This window comes from Parasteatoda tepidariorum, chromosome X1 (assembly GCF_043381705.1).
Source record: "Parasteatoda tepidariorum isolate YZ-2023 chromosome X1, CAS_Ptep_4.0, whole genome shotgun sequence".
NCBI classification, from domain to species: Eukaryota; Metazoa; Arthropoda; class Arachnida; order Araneae; family Theridiidae; genus Parasteatoda; species Parasteatoda tepidariorum.
Genome location: NC_092214.1, coordinates 8,682,518 through 8,692,963, shown reverse-complemented (window position 1 = coordinate 8,692,963; position 10,446 = coordinate 8,682,518). Strand labels below are relative to the sequence as shown.

Below are 10,446 nucleotides of genomic sequence, written 5' to 3'. Positions count from 1 at the left end.
TGTCCGATTTGTAGAGATAGAAAACAACGTTTCAGGACCAAAATGACTGTCCGCGTCCGGTTACGGGAATGTCCATAACAGGAGGTTTCACTGTATATAATTAATGTAAAAAAAAATTTTAAAGCTTTATATATATATATATATATATATATATATATTAAGCTTTAACAAATTTTTTTACATTAATTCTTTGTCAATTCTCTTTCTTGATTCATTATTCAGAACAAAACCTGTTCACATAACTAATAATTCACATCCTTTTTTAAAAATTGATTAATGTATGCAGATACAGAGGTAACAATTTTAAGTTTTTCTCTTAAGGAAGCAAGAGATTCAGAGAAAACTCTCAACCTACTTTATAGACCTATTATTATTAATAATATTTTCCTTTTCCGTGCGACTTAAGAGATGACAGGGAAAAATTTGTGAGACTTTCCCTAACATAAAACTCAGGCCCATTGATTTTAGTGTGTGATTTTATGCTCTCCAATATTCTAATATGTCTAAATAAAGAACATCTTTTCTCCACCCTGCCTGATTTCCTGCATGAAGAACAATCAACTATTGACACCATGTCTAGCCTTCAAGGATAATTATTTGATTGGGCAGGGTAAGTGAAAGGAAGTAAGAACATAATAAACATCCATTAAAACAGTGAGCACACAATGTTTTTCTCCAAGGAATTGATGCTTCACTGAGTGGTTGCTGAGATACTATGCTAGATACTATGCCATGTTGCTCAGAAAGAAGAAAAAGTGTATAGAACTGCAGTTGTTGGTAGAAAGAGAAAGAAAAAACTGATTTAAGACTGTGATAAAATTCGCTTAGAGCGAAAAAAGAAACAAAAAAATGAAACGAAGAAAAAGATGGAATGATGAAGAAAAATAGTTCTGAATTCCTCATCAATTTCAGCTAATCGGATAACGCAAACTACCAAAATATGGAATTTCTTGCAAACAAAAACAGTGTTTGTTAATTGTTGCTTGGTGAAAGAAAAAATGGTTTTCCCTCTTCTATTTGATGGTTCCAAAGAATATGCGCTCTTATGATGTTGTGCTTTTAAGAGGATTAACAAACCTTTTTTTTTTTTTTTCAAATATGAAATATGAGCATGTTGAATATGAAATATAAGCATATGAGAGATACATATGAAAGACAAAATATAAATGTTGCTTCACATTCTGAATGTGATCTTCAATACAAGTGATTGCTGGTATACTAAAAATTATTCATGTTGCAGAATCATTGAAGGAAATATGTGATTTAAGGAGAAAAAGATATTTTTAAAGTAATATTCTGAATGAAAACAAATTGTTCACAGACATTATTTCTTTTATATGTGTTAACTATAAGGTACAGATTTCTTAATATGTATATACTTCTGCTCTATTGACAATTTTTAAATCTATACAACAACATAATTTATGAAAGCAAAAATATTGATATTGATTAAAGGTTATAACACTTTACAGTTTTGATTCCAAAAAGGGAATATTTTAAACTTAAGGAGATAATATTTTTGGATGATTTAAAACAAAATAATATAGGGTTATAATCAACTATATTAGTTTTATTCATTTTGATCTGTTGATTTTTGTGGTCAACACCACAAACAGATAAATTTTAATAATATAAACTAAACTAAGCGGCGTGACAGCCCATAGAGGGCCAAGTCCGACTGTGCCCATCTCAGTTTTCTTGACCTTGGGCTGCAATAGCAAATGTTCCGGTTAGGTGGTCAACCGAACACGGAACCCCCAGTGTTTAGTTCCCAAGCATGCTTGGTACTCATTTATCGACCCACTGAAGGGATGAAAGGCTGTTTAATAATATATGTCTGATATTTTAAACAAGGATCTTCAAGCACATGATTGCTGAGATTAGAGACTGTTTTCTTCCTTTTGAGGATTGCAGCTCCTTATCCAGGAAATATATCCTTAAAAATAATGAAATCTTAAACTGCAGAATAAAGACTATTATGTTTTTGTTTTTTTAATAACATAAACAACATTGAAGTCTTCTTACTACTTAGACTTTCGCTTATAACAGAATGTGTAAACTGTTTTTCAAATTTTTATCTTTCAAGTTTTTGAATTTTTATAATTCATGTTTTTGAGATTTTACATTTTAAAGTATATATAAAAACTTTCCATTTTAAATTAGAAATGTGTAATGATGAAGAATATTTCTAAATGAAAACTTTCACGCACTTCAAACAAATGACTTAGAGTTAAATAACAAGAAATCATTATAACTGTTAAGAATGAATCATAAATAAAGTGTCAAATAAGGTTCAAGAATGGTAAGGCTAAGGGTTGAATTGGTATATTACACATGTAACTTTTCAGGCGATGTCTTCATATACAGAACTCAAAATTATAAAATCAGTTTTATAATTCTTAATTCCTACAATGTAAATATAATGCCACTATTATAAATTTATAGAATTTATAACGCACATGGCAACCTTGTAAAAACAACTGTTGATTTTCAAAGTCTTTAAAGAAGGGAAGTGAATGATACAAATGGACAATTCCAAGTGAATGACACAGATGGACGATATCATATTACGAGTTTCTTTGTATTTATAAGTTTATTCTTTAAAAAAGAATACAATACTTATTTAAGAAGCTTGAAAAACATACTCAAATACTATGAAAATTTTCTTAAATAGATATGACGATTTTCTGAAACTCATATTTCGAGCTGTGTCCATCTTCTAAATCTATATTTTTAGCAGTGTCCATTCTAGCAACACACATTTTGTTCTGTGTTCAGATTTGCAAACTCACTGATGTAATAGTTTTTGCTACACTGAATGAGGGGATGCAAAAATACCATCTTCAACTTGGATGTAAAATAATTTTAAATATATAATAAACACATCAATAACATTTTAATCCCTGAATGCTCTTTAATCACTTCTCTAAAAATGTGAAAAGTATTATTTATATATTGTGTTTTTATTTTAGTTATTGAAAAGTTAAACAGGTGTAATACTAAATTTCATTTGTGTCTTCAAAATAAAATGAGAGAAAATGAACTTTTGTAAGTATGCCGAATGACCAAGCAAAATTTTCCAATTGATAAAAATCTTTAGGAGATAACCCCCACTTCTATTTAGTGATGAAATGTTAGATGTCTTTTTTCAGAAATAAATGTAAAAATTAATAAATTTTTAAATAATAAAATTATAACATTTTAAAAAAATGAAAATTTATAAAAAATTAAGAAAATACTACTTCATAACATAAAGGGATCTTCTAGGTAAGAGGCAGTCCACCACCATATTTTTATTTTTTTCTGATACAAGTCTCATTACTGATGAAGAAAGCAGTGACAACCCAACTATGGTATCACCACAGAACTAAAATAAAAATATTATGAGTTAGACGATTGAATAAATATGGAAAACAAAAATACACTGCACATTAATATAAATTTATGATTAACTTTAAAAATTTGTATAAATTTTTAACTAACTACAGGAATATGAATAAAGAGCATCCATTAAAGTTCATTCCCCCTCTTAAAGCCAGTGGCACTATTGCCAGCTTCAATCTACATATCAATGTTAGTTTATGGGAACAGTTTTTTCACTTTTTCTCAATAACTTATAGCCTAACAGTTTAATTTGTTATATTAATGAACACATCTCATGTAAACTGAACAGCCTGATGTTACAAATTATTTTTAAAAGCCATTAATAGTTTTTTAAACAACTTTGAATGTATTTGTAGAGCAATTTTCACAATGTCTTTATTAAGTTATTTTTTAAGTTGCATTCCCATACTTTAAAAAAAAAACATATAAGTACATAATTAATTTATATTATAAACCAAATGGAAATATATAAAGGGATGTATTACAGTGGAAAGTCCCATATCTGGAATGCCCGGGACTTTGGCAAGTCTAGAAAATAGATTTTTCCGAATAATAGGTCTTTATGGTAAACAAATAACAAAACATCCTGATTCAATAAAAAATAACAAAAAGAGGATAATTAACGTCAATTCTAATCAATAACGAATAAATCCAAGTGGAATGCATGGTAGAGCTATTTTCGCAGCTTTTGTTACAGATTTCCATATGGTTTTTAAAATCTCGATATTTTAATAAGCTATTATAACATACCGAGAATTTGAATTGTGCATTTCAGTTTGTAATTATTTCTCGATCTACTAGATTAGCAATGATTCCACGGTAAATCCGTGTGGCTTCGAGATCGTTTCTCTGTAGTTATTTAGGCGGATTTCACTTGGTTTTTAAAATTTTAATGTTTTAATACAATATTATTTCATTTGGCAAACTTCGAATCACTCATTTCCCACTCAATTATAGACAATTTACCCATAATTCTTTAAGGATTTATGATCGCATTTTTGTCAGTTACTTCTACGGATTTTCATAGTTTTTTAATGATACATTATAATGAATCGGAAATTTCGAAGCTCGCATTTGTAGTATTACTTTTTGATGCGCCCGATTTGTGACGATTTTATTGTCCACCAGGTTTTGTCCATTGCATTTTCAACATTTGGAATTTTCACATAGTTTTTAAAATTTTGATTTTATTTTTAATATATCATTCCGATCCACAAATTCCTAATCGCTCTTTCTGTTGTTGTACTTAACAGGCCTTCCTTTATTCCCAATAACATCCTTAAGCAAATAGGCTACAGAGTAGTATCTTGCCGTAATAAGAGAACACAAGGAAATAATAATGTAGCTCCAGAAATATCAATTTATTTGATGATTCTGACAGGTGATCATATTACAGATGATTAGGTGAAAAGAGAAGGTACATACTAACAGCTACACATTGAGATCTGTACTGAAGCACAGAATCCCTCCTCCGAAAAACTTACATTGCAGCCACATCAAACAAAAAGAGAGAGAGAGCATGGTTAAGTCTTGGCCTTTTAAACATGGAGATTTAGCAGCATCGACCAATTGCCAGCTACTGAGGATCTTGCATAAATTAATTTACAGATAGATGAAGATTTGAGTAGTCAGAAGAACATTCAGGCTGTTGGCAATTAGCATATTTTCTAGGTAAATCCCATTCTCTATATTAGGTAATGCCTGAATTTTAATCTAAATAATTCTTCCTGTTAATAATATCTACCATATTTTCTGGTAAAAGTGTCGCATCGTCCCAAATCGATAAAAATTTAAAATATTTTTAAAAAAGTTATCATACATCAAAAAATAATAAATCTATGTCAAACAAAACATCTGTTCTTAAAGCAGTTTAAAATAAAGTGAAAAGTAAAAACACCTGCATTTCCAATGAACAAAATAAAGAAATGCAAGTTGGAAGAAACTGATCAATCAATCTTGACTGCTGTGCTTGTACCCTACTGGTTTGTCCCCACATTTCCCTCTCCTGTTCCATAAATTGGCCACACCCAGTTGACATTGAAATTACCAAGTTGGGTACAAAATGAATTCTATCCCTTTTGCGTTTTTTTTATTCAATTTATTTATTACGGAAAAATACGGTAATTTAATTCAATAGAATATTGAATTTGATGCAATAACTTACTATACCAACGCCTTTGTTTACATTTCTTTCCTATGTGAGATCATCTGCAATAAAGGAAGCTAGGTTAGAGAGTGACGTAACCCTCTAATAGTGACGCCAAATGGCAGTAATTTGCCCTTCAGTCAATCTGAGAGCGACACCTCTCCAGAGCTTTGGGAATGTTGTTTGTTTCATATTTAAATAGATGTTTCACAGTAACTTGTCTTTTTTTCTTAGTTACATTATTCATCGTTTGCTCCAGTGGTTTACTGATATCCAAGAGTTAGAAAGATGCCGGAGGGCAATTATGGTTTTATTAGAAAACCGCCAGTATGCCAAATTACATTTTTAATTAATTGTTTTTGAAATTTAATATTTTGAGATAAATAAATTACAGTTTATTTTAAAACTTAGTCATTATTTAATTCAGTTAAGATATTCCATGTACTCTGCTAATTTCCCGCCTAAAGAGAAACACCGGTAAACAGACATCCGGATATGGAACTGTGTACTGTATCAAAAAAATTTTTTTTAACAAGCTATGAAAAAATATTTGGCTCTTAAATCGTTCTCAGTTCCCCCCTTTTGTTTACAGGTGGCTTTAAGTGGAAATCACCAATCCGTGAGTAGGGGAACATCAGTGAATTTTTATGGTCATTGTAAATAAATGAATAATCCATGGGAGAATTTCAATGCAACTGTTTTTTAAAGAGGAACCCTAGATGTAGCAGTTTTATTTGTCATAGTGAAGCAAGAATTTTGAAATAGAAATGAAATATATATAATATTAAGTAGCTATTAAATAGATAAATAATTTTAAAACCTTATGTTTATTAAAAAGAAGTTACAAAATATAGTTAAAATTGGATGCATCATCTATTCAATGTTTTGGAAGCAGATCAATAAAAATACTTAAAAAGCTAATTTACTTTTATTTATTTATTTTTTTAAATTTATGTCAACTTTCTAAAATCTAAAAAATAAATTAATAATAAATATCAAATTGATAATAATTGATCTTATTTAGCAATGTTTATCATGTGTATAAAGTTTCATAAGTTCATAATTTACTTGTTATGGTGGTACATTTCTTTTAGCCATAACATGGTGATATATAACTTTCAACAAGGGAAGAAACTTTTTTACCAACCTAAATATGATTTTAAGCACCAAGCATGTTTGAGAACTAAGTACTGGGGGTTTTGCGTTCGCACCCCAGAGCCCAAGTTCAAGAAAACTGAGATGGGCACAGTAGGCCTTGGCCCTCTATGGGCTGACGCACCACTGAGTTTATTTTAAATATGATTTTAAGTATATTGTCCGATAGATTAGATAGCAATCATTATATTCTTTATGAACATTAAATGAAAGTATAATTTATTATTAAAATAAAAACTTTCCTCCTTCCTTACAGTGGATTTTCCTGTAGAAATATTATGTAGCTGTTATTGCATTTAAGCATTGTCTGTCAGAAAAAGAAAGATAAATTGAAACCTGATACTTATTGGAATTAAGAAATAATGAAATTAAAGCTAAATTTTAAAATTTAAAATAAAATAAAATTAAAAATTTAGTTAAAAAAATAAAAATTAAAACTTTACTCCTAATTCAAAGTTTTGAATACATAAAACAAAATAGTTGTAACAATGCCTTGATTCCAAAATTTATTATTCTAAGATATAGATGGATTTAAATAATAAAATAATCAGGAAACTCATAGACAAAATTAGTAGCTGAAACTCGAACTGACCCCCAAAATTAGTAAGCCAGAAGAGACAACAGGTCATTGAACTCTTGGATTTGTCTAGGGTTTGGGGATGGAAATTACTAGTTTTTATTCATTACCAAACTTGCCTTCTGATCAGTGACATGGGAAACTATCACATTCAAGTAAATCGAAATAATCGAATTGTTTTTAGGCAAATCAAAAAGATGAACAGTTAGAAATCAAGAGAAACAATAAAGTCATACTATTTAAAAATGTGAAACACTTATTTTTTGTTTTCAAATAGTTAGTACATGCATTACAGAAGTAAAAAAGATAAAGAAATAGTTTAAAATTCCTTCCAGTAATAGTAGGTTTTATTTTCACCATATACAATAATTTTAAATTGTCTAAGAGATTGCAATATGTGTCTATTTAGAAAAAGTATTTCCTTAAAAATGGAGCACATTTCAAGCTTCACTTTGTGATAAGATTAACAATTGTTTAAGTCAGTCAAATTCTAAAAAATAAAATATTTATGAGAGAAAAAAAATTAGAGAATTCACAGAAAATAATTTGAAAATCATAGTCCAAATTCGTAAAACAACCGTCTAAGAGGATCTTTTTTCACTTTTTGTCTCACTATCTCAATTCTTTTTACCCGCTGTTCTTAAGAACTTATGTCTTTCTCAATTTTGATGTCATCATGTTTTTATCGTAGCTTGCTTCGCATTCTTTCCTTTTTATATTATCCCATAAGAAACAGATCTGAATAATCTTTTTGACTTATTTAACATGTTTTTCAGTAACAGAGAATTATTACATTATTTGAGCATGATTTTACATATAAATATAGAATTTTGTTTGTCTAAATATAAAATAATTAGTACCCAAAGCCTGCTATTCAATATTCCATATTTTGTAATGATTAAAAATCAAACTTACTTTGATACTATCCACGTGTGGTTTTATGTAGCCATTCTTAGCAAGATCTAGAATATGAATTTGTTTCATAGGCACAGTGTCACTTGGAAAAGCCAATTCTCTAACTCTCTGTAAGACAAAGCTATTTTTTTCATTCCATTCCAATTTTTCAGTTTCTCTATAACCTTCTATTGCCTAAAAATTAAAAGAGTGTCACCTTTAAAAATATGAAAATACACTTAATTTCAAGTAATGTTTACTTTTTATAAGAAACTTATGCCATTTATTTCACAAAATTTAATTGAAATGCAAATAAATAAAATTTTTTACAATCTTTCTGTCAATAATTATATTCTGATTAAATACTCCGATTCTTCAAATTGATAATTTTAAAATCAGCATTTATATTCGTAGAAAATGGTGAGTTCTAAACACACTAAAAAATAAGGAATATTGAACTAAATACCATGAAAATAAGAATAACTATGAATCCTCTATAGAATTTTGATAACAAGGTAATTGTAAACTGAGGTCTTTGAGTACATGGGGTAAAAAGATGAGTGTAGGACAGCAGAAGAAAAAAGAAGCAAATTTAATTTTTTAATTTCATTTTTGATTTCTTTTTCTATCTGCAGCAGTTTAAAAAAATAATTTTTGAAAAAATTTTACAAAAGAGGGGGGGGTAGAAATTGAATGTTTTTTTATGTGATAAGAGTTTTGATAGTTAGTTCAAGTACCGAGTGAGTGTAGTTGTTAACTGACTGATAGTTTTAAGCAATTTCCTATCTGTGACCATAAAGTTCGTCTAGATACTCATCAAAGAGCTTCGCTGATTATCTAGTCATGGTTCTCGTAGAGTGCTGTTCTATATTTTATGTTCCGTTAGGTCATATTCAGGCCGAAAGCGTTTGTATTGATAATTGTAGCGGTATTTTTACATATTGCTCTTCAAGAGCTTGGTATTGTGTGTTTTTGATTTCTTTTTCTACCTGCAGCAGTTTAAAAAAATAAATTTTGAAAAATTTTACAAAAGGGGGGGGGTTGAATTGAATGTTTTTTCATGTGATAAGAGTTTTGATAGTTGGTTCAAGTACCGAGTGAGTGTAGTTGTTAACTGACAGATAGTTTTAAGCAATTTCCTATCTGTGACCATAAAGTTCGTCTAGATACTCATCAAAGAGCTTCGCTGATTATCTAGTCATGGTTCTCGTAGAGTGCTGTTCTATATTTTATGTTCCCGTTAGGTCATATTCAGGCCAAAAGCATTTGTATTGGTAATTGTAGCGGTATTTTTACATATTGCTCTTCAAGGGCTTGGTATTGTGATGCCAATAAATGGTCATTATTTTGTTTTATGGAGTTTGTCTTATGTCAACCCTACAACCAAATTTAAATGGGTTATTGTGGGCATTTGTTTAAAGTTGTATTACCCTTAACTGTAATTTACTAGTTACTTTACACATGTAATAAGCAAAGTCATAATCCACAACACTATTGGTATACATAAGAAAATTCAGGAATATCAGGGTAGAAAATTAAAAATCAGGACAAAATATTTTTCATTAGGAAAATTAGGACAACTGCAATTGTGACAAAAACGAAAAGGCGGTAAAAAATATTGATAAAAAGAGTAACATCATTTAAGGGCTATATATTCTTAAAAGTCGTAACTATTTTAAGAAATAGTAACTTTAAGCAAAAAATGTGATCATGTTAAAATAATGAAGCGTGTGCTACCACGATATTTTAGTTAAAAGGGCAAAAATGGAAAATTTAGCAAATTATTCAATAGCATATAATATGTAGAGAATAGTTTTCTACCCCATCCCAGTGATCAAACTGATATCGTCGTCTTTTAAATATCGGATCGATTTCGTTCATAAGTTCAATTTCTTCATCCTCCGTTAGAAAGTTCGCATATAGTTTGAAATCCTTATGAACGGATTCCGTAACTTCCCCAGACAAATAGTTCACAGCATTAAGTACATGATTCTCTACATTTCTGGAAACACTTCTCAGATAATGAAGAGTAGTTGCTACCGTTTGATATTTCATGCATGTAAAAATAGAATACAACATTTTACAACTGCAAAAATAGGCAGATATATATAGGTTGATAGGCAGATATATTACAGGGTTATTTTATCTTAAAATTAAAACAATGCAACACAAAATATTTTTAATTAATTTCATATTTATCATCATTATCTAAGCTTTTATAAATTTAATACTTTAATTTCATTTAAAAACAAATAGGTTTTGACTGCTTGGTTCTGTGTAGTTTATGATT

The 10,446-nt window shown here is 29.2% G+C and overlaps 1 protein-coding gene across 1 annotated transcript in view; it reads right to left on the bottom strand.

Annotated features, from left to right (window-relative positions):
• The window catches only part of LOC107446974 (alpha-ketoglutarate-dependent dioxygenase alkB homolog 7, mitochondrial), a 17,461-nt gene extending 7,035 nt beyond the window's left edge, over positions 1-10,426 (bottom strand). Inside the window, exons 1-3 of the mRNA XM_016061766.4 lie at positions 9,978-10,426; positions 8,178-8,351; positions 3,243-3,367 (exon numbers count right to left, since the gene is read on the bottom strand). Coding sequence (XP_015917252.1) covers positions 3,243-3,367; positions 8,178-8,351; positions 9,978-10,235 — 557 coding nt within the window. The 5' untranslated portion in view covers positions 10,236-10,426. The remainder of the gene's footprint in view (positions 1-3,242; positions 3,368-8,177; positions 8,352-9,977) is intronic.
• Positions 10,427-10,446: the final 20 nt, after the last annotated feature.